We start from the raw sequence: 20,378 nt of genomic DNA, 5'->3' as shown, positions 1-20,378 counted from the left end.
GCCCAGCTCCTGGTTGCAGCTCAGGTCCTGATCCCCCGGTCATGGGATCGAGCCCCTTGTCGGGCTCTGTGCTCAGCAGGCAGTCTGCTTAGACTCTCTCCACCCCCTTCCCTCCTAGCTCATGCGCATGCTCACTCGCTCTCTCTCGAATAAATAAAAAAATCTCTTTAAAGATTTTTAAAGTAAAAATTAAAATTAAAATGAGGAGACCTCGCCCACTGACCTCTCAGAGGCCCAGCAGGTATATGCAGGTGCACGGGCTGCTCATCCCAGACGTAGACCTTTTTCACAAGAAAAGCAGAAGGAGTGGGTTTCTCGGAGAACCTGGAAGGGAAGACAAAGCCCCAGTGTCCAGTCGTGTTTTGCTTTCTCCCCTCAAAGACCTCCACCAGACGCTTTTGTGCAAAGATCCCTTTGACGACGAGGACACAGGTGGGGACGCAGCTGCGCTCACTTCACAGCACCACTGGGCACCACCCCTCGTGGCGCCGCAGAATAAAAACCTCTGAATGAAACACAGACTTGGGAGGAACACGGTAGCTCCGCGGGCTCAGGAAGGTGGCGGCCAGGCAGCCTCCCCTGCTGGGGACAGTGGCCGCGGCCTCCGGGACGGCAGACGGCAGACGGCAGACGGTGAGCCCCACAGGCCCGCTGGGAACCGTCTACCTGTGTCTGTGTGACTTAAAGAATTAAGTGAAAATGCAAACGGAGAGAAGCGGCCTGCCCCAGGTAGCGGCCCCGCTCACGTGGCAGGATGAGGGTGGAGCCACAACACACACCGAGCCCAGGCGGCAGGCGGTGTGGACGGAGCCCCGTGGGAGGCGCAGCTGGCGGAGGGGCCCGCTGGGGCAGGGGGGCGCTGGAGGGAAGCTTTGTCGGAGGCCCGGGGACCCGGCCCTGTGACTGCGGGATCCCAGGACACCCTCCCCACTGGCCAGCTGCTCAGCATCCCCTCTCGATCCACTCACGAACTGGGCCTACCTGAGCCTCGCAAGCTCAGTATCGTGGGGAAGGGGATTCATTAGCAAACCTCCTTCTCAGATACATCGGTTTGAACACATTTTTTTTCCATTAAAAAAAATAAATAAAAAGTAGAATTCTGACCCAGGTCTACACTGGAGAGAGAACCGGATTCTGCATGGGGCCGCCTGTGCGGTAACAGACGCTCAGGTATTTCTTCTTCTAAGCTTAGCGGGCAGGAGCCACATCTCAGAGGAGACAGCGTGCGGCTCCTTCCGTGAGCCAGTGACCACGTCACGTAGGGCCATTGGACGACAGCGTCTTGACTGCGTGCAGAGTGGGTTTCCCTCCCTGCTCTCGGAGACGCTCTTGCTGCGGCCTGGCTCCGGGGTGGCGGGGTCCCCCCACCCCGGCCCGGGCAACGCACCTCACCAGCACCATGACCGGGAAAGCTCCTGACGGGGGCCTAAAAAACTCAATCCTTATGTGCAGGGACTCCCAGGGGGTCGCAGCGCCCGTGAACTCATGAACGTTCACTCTGTCCTGAAGCAGCACAAACGCCGTCCTGGTTCTTCCGTTGTCCTGTCACCAAATGGAAAGCTCGGTCAGCAAAATCGGCCTCTGCAAAAGTAGAGGCAGGGGAAGCGGGTCAGCGCGGCCGGCGCGACCCCGGGGGCTTGCAGGGCCCTCACCAGGCCGCCTTCCTCCTCAAACTCCACGGCCACGGGCGCCCTCAGCCGCCAGCCGCCGACGGGCCTCCTGCTGGAGCAGCCGAACAGGGATGCGGAGACCACCTGGCCAATCTGCGGAGACAAGAGCCCCGACGTCCGGGGTCGCGCTGTGCACCCGCCGGGAACCGGCCAAGATGGCAGGGCTGCGGCGCCGCTGCTTCGCTCGGGCGAGGACCCTCACGACACTGATCATTTCCAAAGCCCTTAAAGCAGTTTTTTGCCCCGACAGGAGAGAGAGGCAGAGGGGGAGAGACTCCCAGGTGGACTCCCCACAGCGTGCGGAGCGCCCTGCGAAGCTCAGTCCCACGATCCCGAAATCAGGACTTGAGCCAAAATCAAGGGTCGGACGCTTCCCGAGCTGAGCCACCCACGCACCGCGGCGCTTCTGCTCCTTCCCTGAGGAGCAGCAGGAAGGCAGATTGCGGGCGGCCAGGAAGGTACAGAAGGATGCACAGACGGAGTGGAGCGGCTGGCCCGGAACGGCGGCGCTCGGAGGCCCCGCCGGCCCCACCGGGGGAGCCACGTCGGAGGCCGTGTCTGTGCGCCAGCCATGTACACCCAGGCTCCTGGGGTCTTGTGCAACATCTTCCAAAATCGCCAAAGTTCCCCAGCTGACGTCACTTTATTTGGCTACACAGGGATCATCGGAATTCACTTAAATCGTCGGTGAGCTGTAGCTCCCCGTTGAACGTTTAGGAACGACTCTACCGGGGTTATCACTAATAATGTTTTGAATAAAAAAAAAAAATCGTGCTTTGAATGACTCTTCCCTCGCTTCCTCTGGATTCCTGCAAGCACAGCAGCAGGTCCGGCATCTGAAGCTCCGCGTGAGCTCTGCTCGGGGACCATGCACCACGGACACCTGCTTGCCGCAGCTCCTTGGAGGGGAGTCCCTTTGGAGCGTTACACTGCTGCACCTTAAAAAAAATTATTTTGGGATCCCTGGGGAGGCTCGGGGGTTTAGCGCCGCCTTGGGCCTAGGGCGTGACCCTGGGGTCCTGGGATTGAGTCCCGCGTCGGGCTCCCTGCGTGGAGCCTGCTTCTCTTTCTGCCTGGGTCTCTGCCTCTCTCTGTGTCTCTCATGAATAAATAAATAAAAAATCATTTTAATTTCTATTTCCTTACTGCTTGTTAATGTGAATGGCTTTCATATGCTGATTAAGCATTTCTATTTCCCTAAAGCAATAATAAAACGTCAATGTTTTGTAAGATGAGCATTTTTCACCCAAAGAAGGAATCCGCCAGTAAGTGGTGGATTCATTCATCAGGCGTTATCGGGCACTTGAGCCAGGCTGGGGTCCTTCACGTGGGTCCTGGGTGTGGAGGCACCACGTCCCCAACATCCCCGGTCTGACACCCGCTCTGACCCTGCTGCCCTCCTCTGACAGCCTCCTGGGGACCCAGCGGCCACCCTCGCTGGTCCAGCCCGGGCGTGCTCGTGAGTGAGCATGGAAGAAGAGAGGTACGCTCTGGGCGGTCCGAGGTAGCCCCTTCTTAAGTTTCACGGGGCTAAAGTCTTTATTTGGTCACAGAAACGAGTAAACCAGGTTAAAATGGCCTCACGGGCACTACTGAGGGGACCCAGACATCTGGATCCTGGGAGACCTAGTTCTGCTAAAAGTTTCTTCCAAAAAAAATAGAGCCAAGGGCACATTCCACATGGGCCCTCTCTTGGCCCTGAGCAACACATGCCACCTGCACCCTCTCCTCGTCACCAAAGCTTCCTTACCGCGGGTTGGAGGTGGTCGTGGGAAGGGACCGGTCACCTGCCATTTCGTACCTGCCCAGGACCTCGTCCCCACGGATACAGGTTCTTCTTGAAGAGCATGAGCTGGCTAATGTAGCACGGGCCCTGCACGGCCCCCACAGGACTCTGCGCGGCCAGGTCTGCAGGCAGGTGCACCTGGACAGAGCCCAGGCTCTGCACGGAGCTCTGCAGGTCGTGGTGAAGACGCGTGCGGAACTCCATCTGCCCAGCGCTGACGTGGAGCTGGTGCTCCGTGCTTGCAGAGAGGCCGTCCTGAAACAAAGCCCAGGGTCAGCGCCTGCCGTGCCTGTGGGTCAGGTATCGCGGGCCAGAAGCAGGTGAGGGGCGGCGAACAAGGGGAAAGGTGGCCCATCTCAGGGTGCTTGAGATTCGGTGGCCCAAGCAAGCGCTGTGACATGAAGACCTAAGCACCGAAGGACAATACTAACACACAAACTGTTTTCTTTGCTTCTGACGCGTCCTCCCGTGATTTTATGCATTTTGCAACAAGTGTTATACTTTCATTATTCCTCTGGGGGTCTTGTAGCTCATCCAGAAGCAGCCTGAACATTGCGTGGACCTGGCAGTTGACCTCAGCACGGTGCCACAGGGCTCAGTGAGGGGAGAGTTAGGTGTACAGCACACAAATGCGTGACCGCTAATCGCGGTTCCTCTTAAGAGATTCAAGCGGGAGCGTGTTTATTTTCGGATTTCCCAAATGTAAGCTAAACCAGTAAGTCTGGGCAGGAAAGAGGATAAATGGGTAGGAGAGGAGAAAAAGAAGCCTGTCTATGAACTCCTTACAACCTGGGGCCATTTCCTATGGGGGAAAAATCCGGTCAACCCTGCAGTTACTACAGCAGAAACAAACGTCAGTGGATTTTTTTGTAGTTGAATAACAGAATAACATGCTTTTTGCATGAATGCACATTAGGAATCCTTTGCATTACTTCAGTTTGCTCCTCAAGAAGAACGTGTGCTCAGAAATGCTGTCTCTGAAGCTGGTAGCACCGCAGACATCCCAGAAGGAAAGCTACCAAAACGTGGACGGATGGAGCAGAAGCAGCTTTTCATGGGAATATTACAATATTCCCATGAAATACTGATTTTTTAAAAGATTTTATTTATTTATTTATTCATGAGAGACACAGAGAGAGAGGCAGAGACACAGGCACAGGGAGAAGCAGGCTCCATGCAGGGAGCCCGACGCCGGACTCAATCTTGGGACCCCGGGGTCACTCCCTGGGCCGAAGGCAGACGCTCAACCTCTGAGCCCCCCAGGCATCCCAGCACTTGGAATTCAAACCAAAAATTTCCAAGGGCCCCACGACCACCCCGAACAATCAACACAGTACTTGAAGAGCCAATTCTACTTTTTGGTTTCTAGAAGCAGCTACACGAGGGGATGGCTGTTACCCGTGGAGAGAAAAGTCTGATGTACCAACAAGAGATCCGAGATGATCTTGGTCCCCTCTTCTTGCAGGAAGCCCGAATTCCTGGGTTTCTCCCAGTCCGAGGCCTCCAAGACTTCAGATACGAGTAGGATGAGCTCAAGCATCAGCCCCTTGTCCACCGCCAGCCTCCCCGACAGCGGGCTCTGAGCGAGGGGTGCCCGGGCAGACTTCAGGATGAGAGCCGCGCTCCTGAAGCTCAGCTGCGGGAAAAGAGAAGGTGTAAAGGGAGGTCTCCCCATCTCCCCATCCCCGCTTCTTCCATCACTATGGGAAATAAAGCCACTCCAGGGCTCCAGGAACTGGGGATCGAGCCTGGGTTTGGTGCCCAGCGCATTATTGGCCAACTTCATTGGCGCCAACGTCCTCTCTCGTCTTCAGTCTCCTGACCCATGAAACAACCACAGAAAATAAAGGTCCCATGGCCGTTTATGCTAAGACACTACTTGGTTTGAACCCAACAGCTGCTTTACAAACCCTTCTGAAATGGCCCCCACCACCTGCTGCAGGCATCTCGAGCCCACGAACTCTTAGGGCTCCCAAAGGACCGAGGCCTCTTCCTGCAACGCCCTTGCCCTGTGTCTACCGGCAAAATCCTACTCCTGTCCTTCCCAAGCACTTAAGAGGGACCATTTTCTTTTCTTTTTTTTTTTTTTATTGGTGTTCAATTTACTAACATACAGAATAACCCCCAGTGCCCGTCACCCATTCACTCCCACCCCCCGCCCTCCTCCCCTTCCACCACCCCTAGTTAGTTTCCCAGAGTTAGCAGTCTTTACGTTCTGTCTCCCTTTCTGATATTTCCCACACATTTCTTCTCCCTTCCCTTATATTCCCTTTCACTATTATTTATATTCCCCACATGAATGAGAACATATAATGTTTGTCCTTCTCCGACCGACTTACTTCACTCAGCATAATACAAGAGGGACCATTTTCGAACACGTGTGAAAGTAGAGAGAATAATACAGTGTTCCAACACGCCCCCCTCCCAGCTGTGGCCCTTACTCATTGGCAACAGATTTTCTATCCCTCCTTGGATTTCTTTTTTTTTTTTTTAAATGATTTATCCATTTATATGAGAGAGAGGTGGAGGAGGGGCAGAGGGAGAGGGAAAACCTTCGGCAGACTCCTTGCTGAACACAGAGCCAACGCAGGGCTGGATCTCACAACCCTGAGATCATGACTTGAGCCGAATCCAAGAGTCACGGGCTCAACCATGAGCCACCCAGGCGCCCTTCCCCCCTCGGATTTCTAGGACAATGTTTTAAAGGAAATCTCAAGCATCATTTCTATCCACCACACATCAGTGTGCATTGCTGACAGATGAGAAGTCTTTCTAAAGACCTGTCCATGACGCTCTGGTCGCACCGAACAAGATGAATCATGGTTCTTTCCCACGTAGCTTTTAGAGCCAATTTCAAATGCCCACCGGGCAGAGTGCTCTCCACACTGCCTTTCTGGGACACTTGGGCACCCTCCTCCTTAAAGGACCCCACATGTTTACTGAAGCAAGTCTGGTCCCACATTTAGCTTCGGTCATCCGGCCTAAAAGACAAAACCAAATGTCCTCCTGCCTTGTGCCTTAGCAGCTCCCGGGAATTGCTAATAAATGCATATTGATGAAATGGAATTAAGATTCTCCTTTCTGACAGCATGCTTGGTTAACCAAAATGTTAATGTTTCAGAAATACTTCCTGAAATCAAACTCTTTCACCAGCAGTAAAATTAGCTAGTCTGGAAATACCCAGAAACCACTATGAACGGCACCATACAGGAAGGAACTCATCATCCATGTTTTCAGTGTTTTAAAGAACACACTACGACCATTTGTCATACTGGATGTTTTTCAACCAAAACTATCGGAAGCAGTTTCTGGAAATGAGAGCCACGGTCAGGTTTGTCGGGGCACAGTCAGGGGCAGGGAGCACAGTCGGGGAAAAGGAGGACAGTCGGGAGGCAGGGAGCACAGTCGGGAGGCAGGGAGCACAGTCGGGGGCAGAGAGCACAGTTGGGGGCAGAGAGCACATTTGGGGGATAGGGAGCACAATTGGGGCAGAGAGGACAGTTGGGGGCAGAGAGGACAGTCAGGAGGCAGGGAGACAGAGGGCAGGGAGACAGTCAGGGGACAGGGAGCATAGTCAGGGAGAAGGGAGCACAATCGGGGGCAGAGAGGACAGTTGAGGGCAGAGAGGACAGTTGGGGGGCAGGGAGCTCAGTTGGGGTCAGAGAGGACAGTAGGGGTCAAGGAGCACAGTAGGGGGCAGGGAGGACAGTCGCGGGTAAAGGAGGACAGTCAGGGGCAGGGAGCACAGTCGTGGGCAGGGAGCATAGTCGCAGGGCAGGGACGACAGGCAGGAAGTGGATGCGAGGGCGGGGGAGGAGGTGCGGGTGTGGGAACCAGTGGGCGGCTGCAGTGACGCGCCTGAGCCCTGAGGAGGCCCGCGTGGAGGCCCCAGGTCAGTGTCACCGTCATGCAGACATAACGGAGAAGGTGGTGGTGAGACCCCCGTCCCCCTCCCGGGGAGGAGGTGCAGAGAGCATAGGGCCAGGGACGCTGCCCTGGGGCATGGGGCACCGAGCAAAGAAGGGAGGAGCCCACAGCGGTCACAGCCAGGAGACTGTCCCGACGGGGGGGGGTGGGGGGGGGATTCCCGACAGGACGGGAGTTGGCTGGCGCTGGGACAGGACAGGCTCCCTGCTAAGGCAGAACAGCAGCCAGATCCCCTCAGCTAAAGTGTGCAGGTGCCACAGGCAAGAGCCAGCTTCCTGCAGGCCCGGCTCTGAAGAGGAGCCAGAAATGGGGTGACGTCCAGAGGGATTGTAAATAAGTGACATTCTGAGCAAGCAGGGGATCATCCCGCAGAGAGGGAGAAATGGGAAAGGCAGCCAAGAGCTCCGACCTGGAGCTGGGAGGGTTGACAAGAAAGAAGGGTGGGGGCAGGGGGTCAGTGTGGGCTCAGATCGACATCTCGGGGTTGTGGAATCAAGCCCCATGTTGGGGTCTGAGCTTGGCAGGGAGTCTGCTGGAGATGCTCTCCCCCCTTCCCACTGTGGGCTCTGTCTTTCAAATAAATAAATAAAATCTTGGAAGGAAGGAAGGAAGGAAGGAAGGAAGGAAGGAAGGAAGGAAGGAAGGAAGGAAGGAAGGAAGGAAGGAAGGAAGGAGGAGGGAAGGAGGAAGGAGGAAGGAGGGAAGGTGGGAGGGAGGAAGAGAGGAAGGAGAAATCTATAAACAACTTATAAAACTGAACACCCATAAAACAAATAATCAAGTTAAAAATGGGCAGAAGAGGGGCGCCTGGGTGGCTCAGCTCAGTCGATTGAGCCTCAAACTCTTGATTTCAGCTCAGGTCATGATCTCGAGGTTGTGAGATCGAGCCCGTTGTGCTCAGTGGGGAGTCTGCCTGACATTCTCTCTCTCCCTCCAGCGCTCCCCTATGTCCGCTCTCTCTCGCTCTCTCACTCACACACACACACAAAGACATTTCTCAAAAAAAAAAAAAAAAAACCCACTCAAACAGCAGAGACATGGAGAGATACTCGACATCACTGGTCATCAGGGAAATGCAGAGCAGACCCCGATGAGGTCCCACCTGACACCTGTCAAAATGGCTAAAATTAACACGGGAACAACAGGTGTTGGTGAGGATGAGAAAGGGGCGCCCCACTGCTGGCGGGGACGCAAGCTGGCGCAGCCGCTCTGGAGAACAGCGTGGACGGCCCTCGGAAAGTTCCATTGGAGCTACCCTAGGACCCAGCAGTAGCACTGCCAGGTGCTTACCCAGGGTATACAGGACACTGATTCCAAGGCCCGTGCACGGCAGTGCTCACAGCAGCAAGGTCCTCCACAGCCCCACCGTGGAAGGAGCCCAGGTGTCCACCGGCCAAGGAATGGGTCGGGGAGCGGTGCTGTGCACGCGGTGGAAGGTTACTCAGCCATAAAAAGGAATGAAATCCTGCCACGGGCAGCGGTGCGGATGCGCCTAGAGCTTATTACGTGAAGCGAAGTCAGTGAGAGGAAGACTAGCACCGTGTGGTTGTGCCCCCGTGTGGAATTTAAGGACCAGAGCAAGCAAGCGAAGGGGAAGGAACCAAGGAACGGACTCTGCACTCTAGAGAACAGGCTGCTGGTGAGCAGGGGGCAGGGCGCAGGTGACAGGGACGAAGGGCGCCTGTCGTGAGGATCACCTGGCCGTATGGGAGGCGGAGCCGCTGCACCGAGCACCTGAGGCTAACAGTACCCTGCAGGCTGGTTACACTGGAATTCAAATAAAAACTTGAAAGAAAGAAGAGGAGGCTGGAAACCCTGTACCCAGGTTCGTAACAGAGAGCCACCCCCTTACCCGGAGCATGTGTCGCACGGGTGATACCGCCGGAACCTCTCTACTTGGGGTTTCCTGGCCTCTGTATTGGGGAACGAGCTCATCCCCGGTGATCTGGGATGGGTGGCCCTATTCACGCGAATTCTCAGGGCAAGTCCCGCATCTAGTTTAAGTGTCAAACCATAGCCTGCACTGTGGGTCCTTTAACAACTGACCGAGGGCCTCCCAATTATGCAAAAACAAACAACAACATAGGAAAGCACACTTGGGAGGAGACGACTCACCTTACGAGGGAAGCGTAGGAGGCCCCTCAGCATGAGGACGGAGTGGGTCATGTCTTCCTGACCGGGACAAACAAGCAAACACACGGGGACGGAGAGAGAAGGAAAGTTCGTCACGGTCCCAAGTGGCATCGCTCCCAGCATCCTCCCGCACGCAGAGCACATCCTGGTCTCTGAGCCGAGACGGTGGAGGCACCGTCCCCTGGACCCACCTGGCCGGCTAGGGCCCTGTGTCCTCCGGGCGTCCCCTGGCCTCTGGCCTCCCCCAGCCCAGCGGGGTGTGACCAGAAGGGCCAGAGAGAAGGCCGGAGCTTGGGGAAGTTCGGGAAAAGGGTGAGAGGCGCCAAGGGGGGAGAAACAGAACTGTGCAGTTCTTGGGTTGGGGCTTCAGCGTCACAGGGCCCTGGGCATGTTCTGAGACACAAGCACCCTCGGGTGGCTGCCGGCGGCGGGAGACGCAGACGTGTGCTCATCGGGCCCAGAGGCATTTGCACATGCGCCCATTTCCTTCCAAGCCCAGATCATCATACACTTGACTTGGTCATTTCGTGGTTGACAAGTCAAGTCAGGCGGGATTCACCCCCCTTGGCTTAGAGAAACACGAGCAGAGAGATCTGCAGTGATACTGGGGCGCACACCCGGGCCAGGCGGGCTGGCCTCCCGACCTCCCTCCTTGACCATGTTTCACAAGCTAGACGGTGTGCTGGTGAGCCCGCCGGCCACGGGCCTGCCACAGGGATGCCACTGGGGACACGGAGCCCACCCTGCTCCCACCGCACCTGATCTGCCACAGGCAGTCCACAAGCAGAAGAAATCAGCGCATCCTGTATCCGCGACCACTGGCCACATGAGGGACTTCGGTCCTCCGCGGCCCAGCGACTCAGGACCCTGGTGATCGTGGTGATATAGTTCCTGATCTCGGTGTAACTGCCCATCAGCTGAAGGGTGGACAGGTGCTTCAGGCTGGAGTTATATCTGAAGGAAACGGAAGACTTGTCGGGATTGCTCCAGCCTGCTGCAAGCCTGCCCCGCCTGCGGCCTGGAGGACTTCTACCTGGTATAGAAAACTCCTTGGGGGGTCAGGGCAGACGGGGAATGGCTCGGAGGACAGGCAGTCGGTGCAAGAGAAACTCAGAAAAGGCTGTGAGGCCTAACATCAGAACTCCGAAAGACCCCTGAGCAGAGCTGAAACAGGCCCAGTGCCAAGCACAATGGCAGAGCTGCATTGCGGCGCACAACGCAGGACGGGCCTGAACTAGATGGAGACAGCAACGTGGCCACAGCTGGCTGGAGGTCCCCAAGCATCTGAACCCCGCACCCTGGTTATGTGGGGTTTGTGCCAGGAACGCAAGAGCAGCCCAAGTATGATAATCAGTCAGGATGATAGCCCATGGTAACGGACCGAGGGACACAACCCACATCATCCTCTCCATGGAGCCAGCGAACCGCTGACAAAATCCAACACCCTTTCATGATAAAAAAAATACCATAAATCTAGGAATGCAAGGGAACTTCTTCAACCTCAAAACAAACACACCAATGGAGAACCTACAGCGAACACGACACTAAGTGGTGAACGATGAAAGGCTTCCCGGCTTAGACTGGAAGAGAGCGCCCACATCTCCATACTGGCCACTTCTATTCACCTTTGACTGGAAGAGTCCAGCCCGGGTGAGTCAGCTAGGGGGAAAAGAAAAAGTTATCCAGGTTGGAAAGGAAGGAGTAAAGCTCTGTTTGCAGAATGGAAAAACGACGTGAAAAATCTCCAAGAACGCACTAAGAAGCTATGAGAACAAATAAATGAGTGTGCAAGGCCGCAGGAAACAGGATCGATAACATAAACACCGATTGTATAGCTACACAGTAGCAATAAGAATCCAAAAGCAGAATTTAGGAAAAACAACTCCATTTACAATAGCATTAAAAAGAATAGGATGCTTATAATTACACTCCACCAAAAAAATTCGATACCTGTACCCTGGAAACTATGAAACATTGCTGAAAGAAATTAAAATCTAATAAAGGGAAAACCGCAGATGGGTGGACTTCATGTTCTCAAGATGATGATCTTCGCAGAGCGATCTACAGACTCCAGGCAGTGCCTGTCGAGATCCCCGGGGGGCTTTGTGCTGACGTTGCCAAAATAACCCCCAGGAGACCCAGAATAACCAGAACGGGCTTGAACAAGAAGAACAAGGCCGGTGGGTTCGTGTTTCCCAATTCCAAAATACGCTAGGAAGTTGCAGGAGGGAAGACGGCGTGGCTCGGGGTGAGGGGGACGCGGCAGACGGAGCTGCACTGAGGCTCCGTGGCATTCCTGGCCAATTGATTTTGACCAAGGGCCTGGGACAGGTTAATGGGGAGAGATTGGCCTTTCTGACGCACGATGCCGAAAGAACTAAATATACCTGCAGAAAAATGAACTTGGAGCCTTACCTCACGCCACACGCACACTGGCCCAGAGGGGATCACCGGGCGGCCCTGCGGCCCAGCAGCTCCCCCTCAGGCATCCGCCACACCCCGCATCTCTGTTCCTAACAGCATTATTCCTAACAGTCAGAAGCAGAAACACATCACACGTCCACCAACTGATGAACAGATGAACAGGTGGCGGGCCCACAGCCGAGTGCCACCTGGCCTCACAGAGGCGGGGTCGCGACAGCCCCGCAACGTGGATGGACCTCAAAGACGCCGCTCAAGCAAAGGGCCAGACACAAAGGAGCACACGGGGTGTGAGCCTGCTTGCAGCCACGTCCAGGACCGGCAAATCTGTGGGAGGACGTACGTAGGGGAGCTGTCGGGGCTGCAGGAGGGAGCCGCGTGGTCGGGGAAGGAGGGGGACGGCGAGCAAGCCCGAGGGTGTAGGGGACAATGGCAAAGCCCCAAAGCTAGGGGTTGTGATGCTGGCGCTCGGCTGTGTCGTGCACCGAACCCAAGGGGCCAAACGCACGCAGGTGGGATCCCGGCACGGCGGGCGCCCTGCAGGCCGCGGCCCCCTGGGCGCATCGCACACACCTGAGTCAGGGCCGCAGAGGCAGAGCCCTGGCTGTTTCTGTTCTCGTCCCCAGAGGACGGGTCCCCGGGAGCCACCACAGACCCCGCCTGTGGCTATCGGGGGACACCCTGCTCCCGAGGAGGCGCGGGCCGGCCCGAGGGTGTCCCCGCACAGCACACTCACGTGTCCTCGTCCAGGCAGAGGCTCCCGTGGAAGTGGGGCAGCACGGTCACTGCCACCACGCATGGGAGCGTCCGGGAGCCCACGCCGTCCGTGATCTCCGTGGACACCATGACTGGAAGGGAACGTGGGAGGAGGGTCACTGTGGAGACCACATGCCCAGCATCCAGAGTCTCTGGGCAGATCCATGCGCCCAGGAGGTGACATCACAACACAGCAGGCCTGGGCCTAAGCGGGGGGCCACCCCGCAGGGGTTCCAACAGTGCCACGCGGCAGTATGGGGCCCTGGGCACTGGAGAGCATCCGGCAGGATTGGCCGTGGGCCCGGAGCCACAGACGTGGCCGCCACGGGCCTCAGGAGCCCGGCAGCGTCACTCACGCACCCAGGCACTCCCTCGTCCGGCCTGCAAGCCCGGCTCGCCAGCAGCAGCACGACACAGCGGTGACGGGCCCGGCCCCCCGGGAGACAGGGGCCACCCGACCTCGAGGATCAAGGGCACAGTGATCGTTCGAAGCAGCTCCTGAGCAATGCACGGAGAGGGCAGGTCTGGGGGCAAAGCCGGGACTTCCTTACGCAGCCCTGGGAGTGGCCCGGCCAACGGCTGAGCAGGCCCGGCTACAGGCCCGTGACCAGGGCTTTGCGGGCGGACCCGAGCGGGCGCTGCTGCCATGGAGGCCACAGGGCCAGCCCGGAGCTTCACCGAGGCACAGACCAGACGCAGGTGGCCGCGTAAAAGCCTTCGCAACCGGAAACACAAAGCCAAGGGTCTGGCACTTGATTTTGACCATCGGCGTTTCTCCAGATGTGGCCCCTGGACCCTGGGCCACCCAAACAGTCCAGGCACATGCCCAGCAGGACACTGAGCCCGCAGGCAAGGGGGCCGGTCCCGCGGCGAGAGGGCTGGTGCCACAGGGACGTGGGGCTTCCAGGGCAGAGCACGGGGCCCCCTGGGAGGTGGAGAAGGTGAGAGCACCAGCGGGCAGGTGGGCAGGCTGTACCCAACCCGCAGCCTGGGGAAGCCACCCGCAAGAGATGCGCTGCACCTGTTCCGCTCATGTGCCCCTGCCCCCATGACCCTGGAAGTCAGCTCTTCACAGGCATCCATCACCCTGGTGTGCACAAGCCTCCTGTGCTCCTCAGGGTGGGGGGGAGGGCTGAATGACATCACCACCCCCCGCCCCCGACCCGCTCAGTGGCTGTGGCCTGAAGTCTAGGTCTGCAGATTCACATCAAGAAGCCCTTTCGTCCGACACGGAGCCGAGGCCCTGCCCCGACATCCTGCGGGCGTCTCCCCGGCCCTGGGGTCTGTCGGCCTTCAGATGGGGTCCCATGTGGCCACAGGGGGGCGTGGGTGAGGGGCCTGTGGGCTGCGGACCAGCGAGGGCTGCACGGCCAACTCCAGCGGGTGGGGGAGGCGGGGGAGCATCCGCATGCAGGACTGTTTCAAGGAGACACGGGGCGTGCGCAGCTTCACTGTGGAGGAATTCATGACCCAGGCCACGCACAGAGGCCCCTGCGGTCGGAACGCCCTTGCCCAGCGTCACTGACCTGGGTCCCACGCGGGGCCACCTCATGCCCTGTGCTTTGTGAGTACAGGCGGCTGGTCTCAAAGGCTGAATTCATGAATGCAAGTGTTCTTGGGCATTGTGGCCCTTGCATATAGTTCAGTTACAACCTCCAGGTACAAGAAATGAATCGACTTACAGTTAATATTGCTAATGCTCTGTTTCGAGCTAAAAAAAAATAGGGGATCCAGATAATCTAAGAAGCACAAGATGTTTTAAGATGAATACATAACAATGGTAATTTCTAGACACATAGTTTGAAGACTTCCTAGGTTAGGGAGGCAGGGGAAGGTCTAGGGCCGTCAACGAGCACCGCCAGCCGTCCAGGCCCACGCCCGACTCACCTTTGTAATTGTCCGAGGGCTCGCCCGCCGGCAGCACGAAGTAATACTGGGTGTCTCTCCCGTGGTACAAAGTGTGTTCGGAGGCATTTCCTATCCGGTAACTAAATTTGTAACGAAAGTCCTAGGATCCGTTCCATACGGGGGCAAAACACAATGTTGAACAAACCGAATTAGATCCCCAGTAAACACACAGCCCTGCGTCCCTCACTCCACCCAGGACCCTTGTTGGTAGACGGGCTGGGGCCGGGCAGGGGCTGCTCGCACGGGGGTGACCACCGACCTCCGGGGCCCCTTGCCTGGCGCCAAGAGGGCCCCATGCTGTGCTGTCACTCAGGGTGGCGCGCTCCCCGAGCCTGGGAACCCCAAAAGCCACAGAGACACAGATATCTGGGCCTCCTGGGGGTAAGTTCTGTCTCTTTCAAATGAATAAATAAAATCTTAAAAATAAATAGGACTTAATAAGGAAAAAAAAGAAGAGCAGGGCACTTGGGACCTGCAGGAGGCCAGGATCTGAGCCCTGGGGCCGCGCGTGGTGGGTTTGTGGGAGGAGCAGGCCTGGCACCCGAGAGGCTGGAGGGCATCCCCACAGCACCCCTGCGCCAACCCCGGCGCCGAGCTTCACACCCACAGCACTTCCCCGAGCGCCTCCTCTACCCCGGCCTCTGGGACGGACCCGCGTGGCCACGCGTACCGGTCTCATCGCCATGCAGAAGATGCTGAAGACGGTGTGAGCCTCAAGGCCGCGGTGTGGCTGCACCTGGCAGGCCACGTCCCGCGGGGCTGGATGCAGGGTCAGGTACAGCTGCGCCCTCCCCAGCAGGCCGCGCGTGGAGGCTACAGCGGAGGATGAGGCGTGAGGGCCGCACCCCCCATGGTGCCGTGTGTGAGGGGCAGAGACACAGCCTCGCAGCCCATCCCAAGGCCGAGGCCGGCCTGGCGAGCGTGGGAGCGGAGGGGGCGGGGGGAGGGCTGCTGGGGCGCACAGGGACATGAGCGGGACAGCAGGGACGACCCAGGCCTCAGCGCTCAGGCTCTGAGTCTCCCCACCCCGAGGCAGTGACCGGCCAAAGCCAACAGCCCCCGTGTCCGCACTTGGACAAATGGCAATGGCAGTGGGAGTGAGGTGTGGCCACAGGTTTGCTTGGCGCCTTCGTGGCCACAAAAGCAAAGGTCTCCCACGTGCTTGACGCAGGCGCCCGGGGGTGCATTTCTGGACGCACCGAGTGAGGGGCTGCAGGACATTTGCAAAGTCGTCAGGCAGAGACGGGGCATGGGAGTGATGGCTGGGGACCCCTCGGGCTTCGGGAAGGGAGGCCCATCGGGCTACGGGGCTGGGGACTCGGCCCAAGCGGCGGACTGTGACTCTAACCCGTGCACACGCATAAGCCATCAGGTCATATGGAACCAAAAGCCTCGGGAAATGTGGCAGAAAATGTAAAACTGCCCCCGAAGGGAGATGTGAGAGCGGGTTATGGAGCAGCCAGAAGGGTGCGGAGCAGGCGCCGTGCGAACAGGCGACTCACAACCCAGGCTGCGCAGAACCACCGTCACTTCCTCGGGGCTCAACAGGCGTACAAGTCATCAGTCAATTTGCGGGGAGAGAACCAATTTACACAGTTGTCTTGGGGGAAAAAAACCTAATGCACACGTCATTTTCTGTCTTCCTAGAGGCAAACATCTCCACCTTTACCGTGACCTAAACACGCTGCTGACCCCATACGGCCCAGAAGCACGGGGGGGGGGGGGGGGGGGGGGGGGGGGGGGGGGGAGGTTCAAGGGGCGGAGGGAGCTCAGCGCGCTCCGGGGCGAGGGGATGGACGGGGCTGCAGCTTCCAGAAGCGCCATGAATCATGACAACCCGCTTCCCCGGGCGCCTGGGGGCTCAGGTCTCCCCGACCTGCCTCTCCCTGCTCCTGCTCGCTTTCTCTCGCTCTAATAAAGAAAATCTTTAAGAAAAAGCAAACCCTGATGGTCCCCGCAGCAGGGCCGGCGGGCAGCGGGACGTACCCACGGAGGCTTGCACGACGTATGTCTCCCCGGGGCTCAGCGAGAACGGCTTTATTGTCACTGCGTGTCCCGTGATGCCTGCGGACAAGGGGGCATCAGCAGGCTGCGGACACACAGACCCCGGCCCCGGAGCCGCCTGCGGAGCGTGATCGCTGCCTCCACCACCGCCCTCAGGGTGCGACCCGCCTGGCTGCGGGCCTGGGAGCCCCCTGCAGCCCCCCCTGCCCGAGCACCCTGAGCGGGGGCCTGGGGTCACGTCTGGATCGCACTCGGCTCTGGCAGCGAGCGGACCCTGGCGGGAGCCCACATCACACTTGTGCCAGCTGGGGCATCCACGGGGTCCCACGGGACACATGGGGTCTGCCCACGGCGCATGATTAAGGCGTTTCAAAGCGATGTTCTCGTCTCCAAGGGCACCGACTGGGAAGCATTTCTTAAATCTGGGTATGACTACTGCCCACTGGTGACGGGTCCCCTCCTTAGCGGCCAGAGGCTGACCCCAAGCACGGGCTGGTGGTCTCAGCAGGGAAACCCTGGTTTCCCGAAATGTGGCAGGGGATGGGGAGGAGACAGCCATGTGATGTCAGGGGAACCCCGGGGCTCCAGGGCGGGAGTGCAGTCCCACGCGCAGCACCGCCAGCAGAGCCCCCGTGCCCACGTCACGTGTTGGCCGCCCCCAGGGAGGACATCCGGGTCCCCGGCTTCGGGGGGCTGCCTGGCACAGGCTTGGTGGCCCCTGCACCCCACGGCCTGCAGACAGGGCTCCCGGTGGGCCACAGAGGAGCCCCCCACCTTGGAGTGGAGCCTCTGCACCCTGTCCACAGAGGGACACGCGAGGAGAAAAGGCACAATGAGCCCTCGGGCTGCTCTCTTGAAAGGAAAACTTACAGAGGAAACTGAGGTCTGGTCCCCAACCCCTGACCAGCTGCGAATCCCCAGACGTGAAGCGAGTGCTCCTACCAGAGGCCGTGTAGCTGCGGAAGAGGGCGCGGCCCACCGGGGCCTTGGGCCAGTCCACCATGAGGGCCGGCCCGGCCGCGGGGCGCAGGGGGCCCAGCAGGTTGTCCCCATCCCCCTGGCCCCCACCAGGACTCGAACTCGGGTCTGCTCCCGGGAGGCTGGCGCCGGACCCTAGGAAGACAAGCCAAGGCAACGGATGGTCAAGGGACAAGTCCCAGTGACGTCCCAGAAGGCCAGTGCCCCAGCTGAGCCCAGCAGAGCAGACAACGCTGGCCACTGCCGTCCTACAGGCCAAGCCAGGGCGAGTGAGGACAGACACAGCAGGGTGTGGAGGGGACCCAGCAGGTGGGCCATGGCCAGGCCATCGCCTGGGGCAGGTGCAGACACAGGCCGGAGCCAGCTCTGCAGTGAGCACCCGGAGGAGGGGGGGAAATGCGACTTGAGGGGGTGAGGAAGCAGGAAACGAGGTGGGAGAAAGTGCCAGAAGGCCACTGAGGATGGCCTGCGGGGGGCCCGGCTGCACCCTGAAAGCACCCGGGCGCGGGCTGTCCAGGCGGCGGGAAGGGAGGCGGAGACGGAGGAAGAGCTCACGGGTGCCCGGGCACGCGGCGGTGCCAGGATGCCACGGAGGACGGACAGACTGACTGCAGACTCACAGTCGCCGGGAGGAGATGCCGTGAGAACACGACCCGCGTGGGGCTCGGAACCGACTCACAGGCAGGAAGGCGATTCCATCAATACTGTGCTTTCCCTTCATTCAGCCTTATTTACGGGGCACCTGCTGTGAGCCCGGGTGAGCCCTCACACACCTGCGTGGACACGGGGTGGAGCCGGGACAGGCCTAATGACACCGTGGAGGCAGGGGAGGAGGGCGCCGACAACGCCAGGCTGGACAGATGGACAAATCCGCCATGACCATCTGGCTGTCCTGACACAGAGGGACATGTCACCCCCTGAGCTTCCAGCCATCCTGTCCAGTGATGGATACGTCCTCCACCAAGCACTATCTGTCCCTCGAGCCAGAGTCCAGGCACCGTGATCATCTGGATCGAGGGTCCACGCTGGCCGTGGAAGCGCGCCCGAGGGCAGGAGCAGGGCCACGGGGGGAGAGCTGGCAAGCACCGAGAGCTTCAGCAGCGGCAAGGACACGGGGCTGTCACAGGAGCAGAGCTGGCGGAGACGGAGGCGGGACGGCCCAGCAGGAGGAAAGCACCGGCGGGAAGGAGGCCGGGCTCCACGGGGACACCTCGGGGCTCCGGCCGCCAACACCCGTGGACCAAGGTGGGGGCCATGGACGGCGCCTCTGGGGGCCTGGGGCTACCTGGGGCTCTGGAGCAAGGGACCCCGAGTACAGAGGAGGCTGAGCCAGAAGATCGGGGTGGACAGTGCCCTGCAAAGGAGTCTCAGCTTTTCCCTGTGCCTCTGGGAGCTCTCAGTGCTCATGATGCCAGGGCAGAAGGGGAGCTCTCGACTTCAGAGACTTCAGAGCCTGGGCTGGAGTGGGGACACGGGGACACGGGGAGCCCCAGAGAGAGAAGACACCTTGGTGCCTGGGCTGGCGTGGGGACAGCGACACAGGGAACCCCAGAGAGAGGGGACACCTTGCAGCCTGGGCTGGCGTGGGGACAGGGGGACACGGGGAGCCCCAGCACGGTGACGGTGACGACTCACAGTGGGCCGGCTGTCTCCCTGTGGGTGGCACCGCCTCCTGGATGTCCCCGTAGTCGGCTTCGAAGTCTATGGGGAGGAGCACAGCACTGCCCGTGACGTGCACAGGCCTCCCGAGGTGCCCACGGCCGCCCAGGCCTCGTGCAGGGTCCACCCACGGCTCGGCAGCGTCACCCCATTGCTGGGGCCGTGGAGGGGCAGGCGGCTGGGTGCCTGGCTCCCCGGGATGAGCCGCCGTGGGTACAGGGCCGAAGCCAAGCTCTCGCTCCCCCCAGGCTCCCCTGTCCCTTCAGAGAGCCTCGTGCCCCTTCCCCTCAGCAGGACGGAGGTAGATACATCCCCGCGGCTGTCCTGTCCCGGGGGTTGGGGGTGCAGAGGCCCCCCACCCGCTGGCCTGAGGCCCAGGGCCCCTGGGGCGGGGACATCTGCCAGGCTGCTGCCCAAGGAAGGTGCACGTCGGTGACATCACGAGGGGACGGTGCTCCCCGACAAAGGGTCCCCTCTCCACTTGGGAGGCACAGAAATGGTTCGGGTGCAGCCTGGAAACTGGGGGGAAAGGGAAGGGCCGGGGCACCGGGACGGAGTGGGGGACAGGACGGCCCTGAGCCCGACACGGCCTCGCTGGGGAGAAGGGACCTGAGAACGAGCGTCCTGCAAGCTCAGCACTTACCAGAGGGGGACGGCGACGGGCTCCAGGGCGACCAAGTCCCAGGGGACCCCGCGAACCGGCGAGCCAGTCCAGGGAACGCGGCGTCGCCCGCATCAGGAAGCGGGTGCGTGTCGACGGGCCCCAAGGATGGTGTCCCCGGGAGTGACGGTCCCGGCTGCACCCAGGGCTGTGGTGACTGCTTCTGTGAGGACGCCGCACCCGTCCCGCGGGGCTCCGGGCAGCTCGCCGCCGTGGACGGTGCGCTGGACGGCAGCTGCATGGAATCGGCCCCCAGGCCGGCAGCGCCCAGCAGCCCCACCGCCCTGCAAAAGGGACCTGGACCAGACGGGCACCAGGGTCAGACGTTGGGGTAGGAGCAGTACACGTGTCACCCTGCGGGCACTGGGGCCCAGGGGCCTGAGCATCTGACTCTTCATTCTGTCTCGGGTTGCGATCGGATCGAGTCCCGTGTGGGGCCCCGTGCTCAGCGGGCGTTTGCTTCTCCCTCCCCCTC

At 59.5% G+C, this 20,378-nt stretch overlaps 1 protein-coding gene across 1 annotated transcript in view; it reads right to left on the bottom strand.

Moving 5' to 3' along the window:
* The window catches only part of LOC144298899 (polycystin-1-like protein 1), a 77,751-nt gene that overhangs the window by 34,541 nt on the left and 22,832 nt on the right, over positions 1–20,378 (bottom strand). The window contains exons 15-30 of the mRNA XM_077874097.1: positions 19,886–20,200; positions 19,020–19,284; positions 18,582–18,700; positions 18,357–18,475; positions 17,548–18,199; positions 16,588–16,665; positions 15,272–15,414; positions 14,581–14,701; positions 12,674–12,785; positions 10,275–10,470; positions 9,499–9,555; positions 4,880–5,092; positions 3,472–3,711; positions 1,653–1,763; positions 1,388–1,542; positions 224–324 (exon numbers count right to left, since the gene is read on the bottom strand). Of these exons, the coding sequence (XP_077730223.1) occupies positions 224–324; positions 1,388–1,542; positions 1,653–1,763; positions 3,472–3,711; positions 4,880–5,092; positions 9,499–9,555; positions 10,275–10,470; positions 12,674–12,785; positions 14,581–14,701; positions 15,272–15,414; positions 16,588–16,665; positions 17,548–18,199; positions 18,357–18,475; positions 18,582–18,700; positions 19,020–19,284; positions 19,886–20,200 (2,997 nt within the window). The remainder of the gene's footprint in view (positions 1–223; positions 325–1,387; positions 1,543–1,652; positions 1,764–3,471; positions 3,712–4,879; positions 5,093–9,498; positions 9,556–10,274; positions 10,471–12,673; positions 12,786–14,580; positions 14,702–15,271; positions 15,415–16,587; positions 16,666–17,547; positions 18,200–18,356; positions 18,476–18,581; positions 18,701–19,019; positions 19,285–19,885; positions 20,201–20,378) is intronic.

The sequence above is a fragment of the Canis aureus genome, chromosome 26 (assembly GCF_053574225.1).
Source record: "Canis aureus isolate CA01 chromosome 26, VMU_Caureus_v.1.0, whole genome shotgun sequence".
NCBI classification, from domain to species: Eukaryota; Metazoa; Chordata; class Mammalia; order Carnivora; family Canidae; genus Canis; species Canis aureus.
Note: the sequence above shows the minus strand (reverse complement) of the source record. Positions and strands in the feature narration are given on the sequence as shown.